The 13,293-nt window shown below is 38.1% G+C and overlaps 1 protein-coding gene across 1 annotated transcript in view; it reads right to left on the reverse strand.

The window, feature by feature from the left end:
• The window catches only part of PIBF1 (progesterone immunomodulatory binding factor 1), a 122,402-nt gene that overhangs the window by 106,398 nt on the left and 2,711 nt on the right, over positions 1–13,293 (reverse strand). The window contains exons 4-5 of the mRNA XM_071550119.1: positions 11,830–12,028; positions 6,888–7,007 (exon numbers count right to left, since the gene is read on the reverse strand). Coding sequence (XP_071406220.1) covers positions 6,888–7,007; positions 11,830–12,028 — 319 coding nt within the window. The remainder of the gene's footprint in view (positions 1–6,887; positions 7,008–11,829; positions 12,029–13,293) is intronic.

Raw genomic sequence — 13,293 nt, forward strand, 5'->3', positions numbered from 1 at the left:
CTAATTTTTTCCTATTGCAGAGCAGCAACTCAGACTGATGAGATGGTTAAAACAAACAAAAAACCAAACCTGTCCTGTATGCGACAGACAGACAAACATCACCTCATGAAATTCTTGACAGAGCTGTCTAAGAGAGCCAGTATTAACCAGTACAGGTAGTTTCTACACAGCATGTGAACCAGTCCCTACCAAGAAGTGCTTCCATTTGGTTTACAAACACTGTCAACAGATGGATATTTCAAGCAAGAAGATTCTAAGCTTTCCTGATCTGCACCATTTAAAACCCAAACTGGTAGAGAAACTAAAGATCTAATAGTAGATGCCAGTTTAATGATTTTAAGCCTGTTTTCCTCAGTCTGGAATGAATAGCAGTTTATAGCTGTCATCAAAATGAACATCTACCTAAATTTCAAGTACAAAAATTAGTGACACATAATACATGGTAGGGACTAGCTGATCTTTCAAAAAGCCTTTGGGGATAAGAAGATAAACAGAAATGCAGGGAAAACATTAATCAGCCTATCAAGCAGAAGTAGCATTACATCTTCATGCTATTTACAGATAAGCCTGTAGAAGAAAGTGATCCTGCTTTTAAAAAGATTTTTTAAAAAGATCTTCATCTTTGAAGAATGACTTACACAGGCCAGCACCTTCTTCGTATCCTAAGATGCCTAAAGGTCCTAGAAAAATACAAAGCTACTGCACTACTGTGACATGAAAACCAACTCACTCAAGTTATTTGGATGAGGTTCTGCCTCTTAGTGAAGACGACATTTTGCTTCAATTGTTTACACAGGCTGCATTCAAAAACTATTGGTCAATACATTATTTATTGCAATACAACTGCTCAAATGTCAGGAAGAAGCTATATATAACTGGATAAATGACATCTCTTTGGTACATTGATACGAAATTGGTAATCTGCCAAGGATTGTAGATGGGTCACAAAAATTACAAACAAAAATGTTGAGCTACTCCAAAATAGAGAAACCCTAGAAGAAAAATAAAAATGAAAAACTTTGGCCTAAGTGCTTCTATAAGCAAAAGAAGGTGGGGGAATAAAAAGTTCTTTCTCTGGAGCTGAGCTTACCAGAATCTTCAGTGAAATATTCTCAGGTGAAAAGGATCCTTGAGATCTTGCATTACAGTGTAGTGTAATTAAACTATTCAGCACTTCTGAACAACAGCTAGGCATCAATGCGACCCATAGCTATGAATCAGGAGAGTTATAGAGATACTGGATAGAAAAGGGAACTTTCATAGATACAAGATTTCCTTGAATCTTGGAAATGTTAACTGCTCCCTCAAGCTTATCCTTACTGGTAGAGTATCTTCTTTGCAGTTGTAGTTTTGGCCTCAGTTTTAGTTAGGCTGAAGATTAGGCCTTAATTTTAGCAGGTCCAGATAGTATTATATAGATTAGCAGGGACAAGCATCACCTGACTGTGATGGGTTTGATCTACGTTTCCTTAGTTACCAGCTATAACTAGGGAAGTGGGCATGACGTAGGTGATCCACACGTGTTTTCCACATAATGGGAGGGAGGAGTTTAGTTTTAGGTTTGCTGCTTTCAAGGGAGGCATGGGGAAGCAGAAGATGGCCTAGACGGAGATCTTTTGTTTCGCTTGGTTCTGTCCCTTGGGGTGGTGAGAGACTGTATCCTTGCCAGTTTTTTTCCAAAGCTTTGATGGTATTCTGTTTGTTGTGTGTTTGTTTTTGTTCCTTCTCATTCCCATCCCCCTTTTCCCTTTCTCCCCTCTTCCCTGGGGACCCCTGGGTGGGTACAATTACGTGTGTAGTGATAAATGTTAGAATATATATATATATATATGCATTAATTCAGTCCATTTGAGTTCTTGCAGTCTTTTCAGGGTTTTTTTCCCCCAGTCCGGGCAGTCCAGGCTTGGCAGGAGAAAGCTGGGCTAGACCCAAGACACCAACTTAAGTAACTAAAGATATATGTCATATCATCTGAAGTATGAAAGCGAGTGAGGGAGGTGCCTGGGGCTCTTTCCTCCATGGCTTCTTGGCTGGGAAAGACGTGTGTTGTTCTGGGCAGCCAAGGCCTCACTGCTGCTCACTGCTACTCCACAGCTGTGCTTTAGTTTGGGAAGTAAACATTTCTTTTTTTATTGTTGATTTTTTCTCCTCTCTTGCCAGGTATCTCTTGGGAGGTGTCTTTTGGGGTGTTTTGTGGGTCTGGGTGGTAGAATCTGTATTACTGGTTGGGCGACTCAGTGAGAAGTTATTTGTTGTTTCTTCCTACCTTTGTATACATTGCATTTGGCTTTTAATTCTCTCTCTTCTGTGTAAATATAAAAAGTTTGCCATTTTAAGTGTTAGTTCTAGGCCTTTTTCCTCAGAGTTGTAGGGGAGCTCTGACTCTGTAGTTGGCACTTGGCATTTTGCCAACTGAGCTGAACACAACAGCTCTTTTTCCTGAACAATATTAATAATAATGAATGAAAAAAGAAGTTGCATATTTCACCTAAGACTGAGGCCTCATCTGTCCTTTCTAAAGAGAGTTGTGACAATCAAGTCATCAAGGCACTGCTTGAAAGAAGTGCTGTCAGGGCTAAGGAAGCGTTCTAGACTGCAGTCTTTAGAGATGCGCAAACTTCAGGAGAAATCTTAGGGATCACAGTCCTTCTGGAGTACCAAGAACAGTCTCAATTTTCTAACATTAAGATACATCTTGTGCCAACTGATCCTTTGAGTGTAAAAGCTTAGTTTATTCTTTGAAGACTATAGACAGGTTTTTCCTCCAGCTGGAAAACATTACTATAGAGAAAATTGTTAGTTAATTCGAGCAAAACCTGACAGGTACTAATCCTGATTCAGAGACCAAGTCTTGTCCTAAACACAACCAGCTTTGTCTTTAGGCTAACCATAGCTTTTAGATAGTGACATTCTATAAATTTTATCACATGTCCTGAAGGCAACTTTACAGAAAAAATAACTGAGGAAAGGAAGCCCTGATAAAACTGTATCAAGACTGAATTCCAGGAAAACATTGCCAAGAAACTCCTAGTCAGAAGAAGAAAGCCATACTTAATCTTTTCGAGCTACAAAGACAAGCAAGATCTCCTTCCCAGATTCCCTCTCAGCCTTGAGAGGAACCCATAAGTAGTAAATTACATCTGTATGAAGGAAGGTTTTAACCACTTTGGAAGCAAACAATTCTAAAGATAGTATACTGATGTTCAGCATGGGAACACACACATTAGAAGTTGGTTTTCTTTTTGGAAAGCTTCTGGTAATACGTTACTATATCTGGACTTCCTTCACTAGCTGTACCTCCAAAGGTGGTGGTGCCAACATTAATTACACTTGCAGTACGGAGCACTGTAAAAAGAGGTCTAAAACGAGCCTGTTCTATACATGTGGTAACAAGTCAGTCAGCACTGCAATACAAGAACAAGCTTTTTACCAGTTTCACTGCCTCCCCCTAGTCAGTGACTACTGTACCTTGAATCAGAGGAACTGCACTGGCCTAAATCACAGATGCAACAATTGTGTAGAGAGCCACTAACTCAGCAGCTGTACAGCAGAACCACTCACACTAACTACTTTAAAAACAGAAAGTGGCAACAAGTATCTTTTGACACTTGCTGTGTTTATCCCACCACTTCCAGTGGTAGAAATCAGTCCCACACACCATTTTCAGCTACCCGTTGTCAGAAGCAGCTCCCCACCCTAGTGGGTCTGTGTTACAGATTCAGCAGCCTTTGATTAAGTGCTAAGAGCAGCAACACTCAGTCAACAAGAGAAATTTACAAAGTCGAAGAGTTTTAGTGGTCTGTCTTCTCAGCAGACTAAGAACTGAATGACTGCTAACAGAGGCTAACACACACTTAGGACCGTCTGCCCCTTGTGAATAAACAAAACATTTTCATATACCTTGAGAATAAATAAAGGTAACAAACATTTGGAAGATGTGTTTCATGCCCTGAAGTCAGAAATTAAAGTTTTTCTAATACAAATGAAGCCATGAATTACCTATAAATAAAGACCACAGGGATTTGTCAGGTCTTAGAAGACTAGTTTCCAGAAGGCTACAATGACAAATTAATTTTTACAGAACCAGGCTTCCTGTCTGGTGCAGCCGCTTATAAGCTCAGTTGGCTGACAGGCCACATCATCAGGCCACTGTACTCGCCAGCTCAGGCCAGGTCTCTTGCGCCAAAACAGAGTATGGTTGTTTTTTGTTTGGTGTGGTTCCCTTCCATACTCCAGAAAAAAACATGTTAAAAAATGGCACCATGTAGCAAAACAAAATTTAAAAATTATGGGTTTGAATACCTGACATAGCCAGAATATTGGCTCATAATAACAGCATTCACAGAGTAGAACTGCTCTATTTTCTCACAAAACAGTATATAAAGGCTAATGATAGAGAAAACAATATAATTTAAGTCTTTTACACTCACAGTATGAAATAAGGACAGTAAAATTAGAGCTCATCTCCTTTGACCAAATTAAAGGGCTACAGCCATCCTGTCACAAAATAACAGAACTGACGTCACATAATGGTTGTCTTATTCTTCATATTTTTTCAATTCTTGGCTAGATAAGACTTTCCTATGAGTCTGGAATTAATTCTCTCATATATAACTCATGATCTTATTTCTAGGTGAATATATACATGTATAAAACCTACTCAAACCCAGTCAGCCAGCCATGAACAACCAGACAAGGCAGCAAAGTCCTCCTCCCCTAAGCCATTAGTAGTTGGTAGAAAGATTTGGACTAAAAATATTATTTTGTTCTTTTCCATGTTCCACAAAGAGGGAAAAAAATGTTGAAAGTCATTAGGAAGAGCCTTAATTATCTGCAATAGTAAAAAAAAAAGTAGGAAGTGACTTACTCGCACAAACAAAAAAGCCCAAAAAAACAACTGTTTTAACTTCAATGATGTCTGTATTTCAAGTGTCTGTATTTATTTCAAATGTCTGAATTATTGATTTCCTACAGGAGCTTTAAACTCAGAACAGACACTTTGTTGATAAGCTACATAGAGAACAGAAATATTGCAGCGGTTGGAGAAAACATTTAAGGACTACTGGATGGAAACCCAGATGAAGTTTTGAAAAGTATGAATTACTAAATCACAGGCAAGAAACTTCAGCAACTATATTTAATGTACCCGAAAAAAAAGAATGATTGAAATAAAAAAAACCCCATCTGGTATTAGGTAAGGCTCTGACCAAAACTTTACTTCCTACTGATGAATTGCCTTGCCATAAAGCTTGACCTTATTGAAGGAGTTCAAATAAATAAGTTACCCCTGCAGTACATCTTGAAATCACTTCTTCATAAACTGCAAGAAATGCGTAGGGATGAGAGCTCCGGTGTACCAAGTACATCAGAGATTCTGAAGTACCCTCACATCCTGGTGATGCTCCTCTTCACTCGTGATCTGAATCAGTCTGAGATACCTTGTTACAGTGACACTTACGAAGCCACGGGGTAAAATCTGACCATGACAGAATGAAACTACAGAGACTCTTAAAAATATCTTTTATCAGGTCACTTTTCATTAAATATCCAGACCACGCCATGTCTATGGGTAATATACAGGGTAAAGAGTTGGGTTTGGCCTTTTTTGTACACATTGAAGAACTGTAGTAAGTGATCTTACTTGAAACCTGAGAATTTTGTGACATTTCAATATCCAGATCTCTTCCCTGACTTTCGAGTGAATTAGTAATTTTTAGTAATTGTCTCTCAATTCAAGCATATAAATAAGGTATAGGAATTCAAAGAACCACCTCAGTTCAACACAGGCAATATTTTAGTGCTTCCTCGTAAGTGATAAAAGTACAGCATTACTTGAAACTTGGAAAAATGGATCAGTGAGAAAGGTGCATACTGCCACCATGTGGTGTAAAATGAACAAAACTGGAAGTTTCTGTATTAAAGAAAGGTCAATGTACCAAGAAAACTGTTTCTAGCACAACTTTAATTATTATCTACTATCTTTCTAATTTGGTTCAGAAAAAATTAATATAGATATTAGTCAAATCTCAGAAGGCTGAAATCCTTCTGAAGAATTTCATTAAATCAGTGCACATTAAATGTACAATGAAGGAAAATTCACATGTAAAACAAAATTAAAAGGCTTAATTTAATCTCACTTATGACCAGAGATTACAACACAAAATAATGCTGAACCACATAAATGCACAAATTTTATTGACTACTTTTTTAATTCAATCAAAAAGAGAAATGAAAATAACACAAATTTCACAAGATAATCTTGTGTAAATAATTTCTCCTTACACTTGATTATTCCATAAGTAAATTTCAGAGGAGTAAAAAAAAATGATAACTAAAACATATTCTTGGAAGTAGTAAAACAATAGTGGCATTTAAGTCCCTGATAGCCATGACTTTGATAAACATAATCTGACTACCTGAAACTATGTTATCCTAACTCCAGATTTATGTGGAGCTAGGCTAAAATACAAATCATCCCAGCTACATACATGCTAAAAATACTATAAATATTCATATATACCTTAAAAAACAACATGATCCTTACACTGTTTCAATTACTTTGCTCTTTGAAAATAAAACTTAAATATATTTATGTAATTTGTTTCTCTACTTCTAGTGTTTATCCCTTACTTGAAATTAAATTATCTCTCTCTTAAGTATTGAAATAAACAGGAAAATTAAAATATAAAAAGTTGAAAAGCATAGCAGAGAAAATGCAATCCCAGAGAATGATTCAAAACCCATTTTTATATCATTAATTTTATACAGAATTTATTTTATACAAAAACAGCTTTTCTATCTTATACATGAATAATGTTTTGGAGAATGAGGTTTTCACAATATATGTATTTACAGTTTCTTAACTGAGATACCTAAGAAGTACAGACCTCTGTCAGAGACTTCAGCTGGGATTTGTACCCACTGAGTTCTTCTGTCAGGCTCCCCTTTTTCCTCTGTAGATCACTCAGCTCTTTTCTTAAGGAACGGACAACTTCATAGAATCGGATCTAGAAGAACAAGATACATATTCAAAATTGAGATTAACAAAATTGCAATTGAAAAACTACAACCCCAAAACCAAGTAAGTTCAACATTTTATGGCAATAATTTACCAAAATATTTCTAAGTGCATGACAGAAACCTGGCTGGGGACTTGCGGTGCAGTGAAGGAAATGTTAAAGCAGAACCAGCATCTTCAGCCTTTGACAGCATCACCTAAGAAATAATTGGTTTGTGTTTGGCACTGAACAAAAGACAGGAATAAAGGTGAAGATACAATTCTGTACTAAAGCAGCTCCCAGTCAGGCTGCTCCAGGAAAAAAAACCAACCCAGTTGCTAATGGACTACATGGCCCCACACACTTACTTGTGCCAACCCTAAGCCTATTTGATTAACAGTGTAAAAAGAGAAAAAAAACAAACCCAAACAAACAAAAAACCTACTTAGCAATAACCAACTTAACTTGCTAACTTTCCCCCAAGCCAATATAAATTTTTATGGGCTGTGTAGAAATAGGGAGAGATTCATTTTTGTTTTCTGTCAGTTCAGAATGCTGAGTTTGCACCAAGAAAAATGCAAGAGCAAGTGCAGGAAGCAGGAACAGCACATAACCAGCAAGAACTGAGACACCCCCTGACACACATGAAACAGGTTGCTATGTGGATTCAGCTGCATCAGGCAACTAAGCCTCTGAAAGACTCAACTCTGCTAAATTAACACTAAAAAAAATAAATCAACCCTGTAAAAGGATTAACATTAAATTAAATTCTGTAACACATACTCTCTCTCCTCCCACTTTAGTCATAGGCATAGTCTCAGGCAAGTAAGACCCACATCCATGAAACTTTTTCAGAACATTTCTACTGAGCAAGAAAAAAAGAGTAGAAAATACAGTAGTAAAGCCGCAAAGTTGGTAGTAAAAAAGCAAACCAGACTAAACAAAGAAAGCTTTTTTGATATACTCCCACACATACATACACAGAGGTTTTTACTCCTAGATGAACTTGATACCTTAAAATACTGAGTTTGGGGAGTGGTGAAAAGAATAGATAATTAAGCACTGTTTTCATGCAAAAGCTATTGCATACCCTCCATCACTAATATTTATTTGATAATGATTAAAGAATACAAGCAAGAAAGCATAAATAGTGACCATTCAATAGCAAGCTGTACTACACTTCCATGCTGAAGGAAGACAGATCTCTGTTTTGCTACCTGTAAACATCAGAAGAGAAAGGAAAGTTTGAGGTATATTTCATATAATTGACAGCATACAATTCTGAAAAACACAGAAGCCGTGGAAATTTACTCTGTAAACACAGGTGTACTTTGCCTTATACAATAAGCCAAGTCTGCAGTATGATTGAAAAATGAATATTTATATTTTTAACTGTAGCATCTGATAATTCAATTGGTCATTTTTAATAAAAAACCCCAAGACCTTGATTATCACTAATTGGTAACCATTTAAAGCATTGTGTGTTTTTCACACCTGCTTTTCCGGTAGGTTCTTGTACTTTTACTGCAATTTCCCTAAGAAACTGAACTTACACTATCATGCCATGTTTACTTCCCAAAATACAACAGATTTCCCAGTAGAAACCAAGATTACATGGCATACAGGCATCAAGGATAAATACATTTGCAAAGCCTCCCAAGAATAAAATCATTGCATGGTAACGAGTAAGTGCAAACAAATGCAGCAGATGAGGGTGAAGTTGTAGCAGAAATTCAACTGTTACTGTTATTTATGTAGCTGGTTTGATGGCCAATAAACATTCATTTAACTCAGCAGTCAAAGCACACTTTGTCTCTTGCCAACTCAACAGAGTAGAAGCAAAAATCACTGTTAATGAGATTTCTGAAACAACTGTCCATCTTAAAAATTACAAATTTATATCAATGTGCTGTAAATAAAGAGTTACCATTTCCTAGTCAATTAAAAAAAACCATTCTTTGCATGTGGCCACCATTTTTTATGGAAAACGAGAATTAAGCTAAAAATGGGTTGGTGCAGAGGATGCAAGACTTGGGTTCTGTTAAATGAAGTTATGTGAAAGCAGTTGCATCAGTTAAGTGCCTTCTTAAACAAACAGCAGCTGAGCTGTATTTAGCAAAATGATACAATGGAAAGACATGGCAATTAAAATCAGATCAAACAGAATTTGCAGATACTGTTTTTAAACAATTCCTGAATTATTTTTTTTTTACAAGAGAGTACACAGGAGGTTCACTTTACTGAACAAACTGAACTGGTGCTTGGAAGCCACATCACTCAATGGCCTGAGTGTGTGTGGCTCAGCTTCGCGAACGAAGATTTGGGCAGGGCTGTCCCCCCACGTGGGTGTGCCCTTCCAGCCTGCACAGTGGATTTTAGGTGAGGCTCAGCATGCGCAGAACTGGACCCACCGTTTAAGTCCTGAGGTTCATCTGCCACGGCCGAGCGAGCTTGGACAGTGCCAGTGAAGTCCTCAGGACTAGAACCTACAGCACCCGGCATTTCCCAGGAGGTCTCCCATCCAAGTACTAATCCGGGGCTGACCCTGCTTGGCTTCCGAGATCCGATGGGATCGGATGTCAGGGAGGCATTTAACTGCCCAATGGCCTGAAGTACTTTAAAATTTCACATACACTGTTTCTATAAAAATCATTCTTATAAACACTAAAAAACCCAACAAATCTGAATTTTTACCTGTAAGTTCAATACCAAAAAACCATGATTTTAGGAGAAAGATGCTTAGAATATGATTTTTCTGTTGACACCATTAACATTAAATATTACCTGGTCTATGTTCTAACACATTGTTATTGCACCCCTTTGTGGAAGAACAGTGAAAAACATCTCACATTTGCTTTAATTCCAGTATTTTAAACTTGAAATCTCTCTATATAAAAACTCTGCATTTAAGCTCTTCATGCTGTTTGTCCAGTATTTCAAATAAAGTCTAAGCATTATATACATGTTTGCTTCTATCCTGGAGAATTGTAAGGCAGTATTTTATAATTGACAAATAAATTTTAAAAAATATTAAAAAAAAGTCAGAAAATTTCTTGCTCAAGTTGTCTAAGCAGGACCCTTCCTTGCCAAGGAAAATTTTACCCTAGTACCAGTAGACTATACCCCATCAGTCCACACATAGATCTGGAGCCAGAAATTTTAACAGTCCAAGAAATACACGATTTCTCCTTAGGCAAGCAAAGCAGAAAACAACATTCCCTTCAACATCCTTTTCCTAGCCTTCAGAAGCCAAGTGGATGTATAGGCAGGTAAGGAAAACAGTTCTGAAGTCTCCCAGCATCTGTATCAGCTGAATAATTCAAAGTAATGATAAACAACTACTGAGCTTAACTGCCCCTTTCAGGTTCACATTAATCCTCTTGTTAAAAGAAGTGGAGAGAAGAAGCAAAAACCAGCATTTTACTACAACACACCTTCAGCCTGCCTTGTCCAGGGGAGCAAAAAGAAAGCAAAAAGAAAAATCAGCAAAAAGAAAGGTAGGTTAAGGCTGCTAGCTGGCTGCTACTCATCTCTCCCACTTCACATCTTTTTGAGAGCTCCTTTCTACTCACAAATGAAATTTAAGCATTCTAATTGTGCTGTGACAGCTTCAGTTAAAGCAGCTGACAAGGTTACCCACTCCTGGTATCTGTCCTGGCTGGCTACACAGTCTTTTGTACTGACTGTCAATCAGCTCATGAAGTCCTGAACTTCCTGCATGCCAATTTCAAGGAAGTTGACACAGATTTCCATTTCTGTTAAAAATCTTGCTTTTTTGACCATGGTGGTGTAGGAATCAACAACCCCCTCCAAATACTTCTGTAGATGGCAGAAGGCAGAGTAGACAGATGGGGCTAATAACCTAATAGGGCCCAAGCTACATATTCTCAGAGCTGCACACAGCCTTAGGATTTTCCCAGCACTTGCAGCAGTCCAAGTTTTGGAACTTCTTAAAAAGATGTTTGCAAGATCATCCTTTGGATAAGAAAGACAATTTAAGGTACACGATCTCCTGTGTTTGGTCAAATTGGAAAAGGTCAGATGGAAAGTGTGAGGGAAAGGTAAGGTTCTTTTTCAGACATCAGAGTCTGGGATTGAAAGGTCCCCCTCTTTACTGGAACGCAGTTGTAATGGACTGATCCAGAAGCACACCTTCCTTTGAAGGTCTTTCATTTCTAGCTGGGGATGAATAAGAATTCCTCTTAATTCTTAAAAAACCCCTGCAATTTAAGCTTGTGGTGCATTGACCTGACCAACAGCCAAGCACCGATATGGCCGCTCACCCACTTGCTGCCTCCAGTGGGAGCAGGACTGAGGAGAGGGTGGGAAGAACAAAAACAATTAAAAAAAAGCCAGTTTAATTACTGAAGGAAAGAGAGGTGAGCTTAAAAAATAAGAGAAGCACTCACAACCTCCCACAAGCAGACTGATACCCAACCAGTCTCTGAGCAATAACCACCTTGGAAGCCACCACTCTCCTCCACCTCCTCTTTCGTCCTCTACCTCCAGTTTGTATTGCTGAATATGATGTTAGTGCTATGGAATATTCCCTTGGCTAATTCATGTCAGCTGTTCAGCTGTGTCTCCTCTCAATCTAATGACTATCCCTATCTTACCGGGTCAGGGAAAGGCAGACTGGGGAAAAGAGAAAGCCGTGATGCTGTGCAAGCACTGTCAGCAACAGCCAGAACACTGGGGCGTTACCAACGCTGTTTTAGCCACCAATCCCAAACGAAACAAGATTCAGGCTGCCACAAAGAAAGGTAACTCCATCCCAGCCAGACCCAGGATACAGCTTATATTTTAAGCCAATACAAAACAAAGTACTCACAGAAACATATTCAGGGATAGAAAGCTGATCTTCAGGAAGAGACTTTAGCTTCTCATAGCAATCATCCGTTAATTCCAAGTCTCTCAAGCTATGACGGATATTTCCAGCCCTCTCCCTCAACTGATGATTTGTTTCCTCCAGTTGCTTCTGTCTCAATAAAACAGTTTCCATTTCTTGTTTCATTAGAGCCTGATGTTTTCTTCAAGATTAATTTGAAAAAGAAGACATTAAGCAGTGAGTAACACAACTGATAAATCTTCAAATACTCAGGCAAAGGAGTGAATTATGTTCATTTTGTAGAGGGGAAAATTTACGCAGATTAGCTAATTACACAAGAGTGTATACCACCATGGTTACACAATCATATCAGATAAACTATATATAAAAAGCTAGGAACTTTATAGTTCACACTATATTTTGACAATACAAAGTTGAATCTGAGGAGACGTCCCCTTCCTAGTCCAGAAGGATTCCTTACTTTCCCTGATAGACATCTTGTTTTCCTTTAAACTGAGACACCATGCCATGGGCAAGGACATCTCCCATAAGGTCAGGTTACTCAAGGCCTTATCCAGCCTGGCTTTGAACACTGCCAGGGTTGGGGCATCCCCAACCTCCTTGGGCAACCTGTTCCAGTGTCTCACCATTCTCAGAGTAAAGAATTTCATTCTAATATCAAAGCTAAATTTCCCCTCTTTCAGTTTGTACACATTACTCCTTGTCCGACCACTTCAGTTCCTGAAGAAAAATCCCTCTCTGGCTTCCCTGTGTACAATTCTCTTAATGGGGATAAAGAGAAGACCAAGAAAAAAACTAATGAAAAGATTGCAGAAAGGAAAGTAGTTCAACTTTTTTATGCCTATTAATAAAAATTTGCACATCAGTACTTTACTGAGTGCTCCTTAGATAATTCAAGTATGGCCAACATAAAAATATTCCACTCTGGTACAACTAAGCATATGTTTTTCTGGCAATCAGCTGCTCTTAGCTGAAAGACTTTCCTGTAAGTAATTTCAGGTCTGGTTTCCCATTCCTAAATCTGTTCTAGCCTTACTACAGAGTATGACTTTGAATTAGCCTCATCCTGTAAGCTGGTGCATCCTCTACTGTAAGAGACTTTGTAAATAATGCTCTGCCTTCACAGTTGTTAAAGTATTTGATTGACAAAGCAGTTTGAAGAAGCCTGCTGGCCAGTCTATTTTTCAGCTACAGGTTAACCAAAAATATTTCAGAAAAGCAAGACGGAAAGTGAGTTTCTATATCATTAACTAAAGTATTTCTGACAAATAAGCAATCTTGACTGGAGATGCTAAATGTTATCCCCTTACCTTTTCCAAGTCATCTACACGACAGTTATTAAAAATTCAGTTTAAACTGATCGAAATTCTGCCCCCTCTGCCTACCCCTTTTGCTTGGTTTAAAGAATATTTTACTCCCATTTTCTATTAAATTTTGAATAGAGGT

This window comes from Pithys albifrons, chromosome 1 (genome assembly GCF_047495875.1).
Source record: "Pithys albifrons albifrons isolate INPA30051 chromosome 1, PitAlb_v1, whole genome shotgun sequence".
Lineage (NCBI taxonomy): Eukaryota > Metazoa > Chordata > Aves > Passeriformes > Thamnophilidae > Pithys > Pithys albifrons.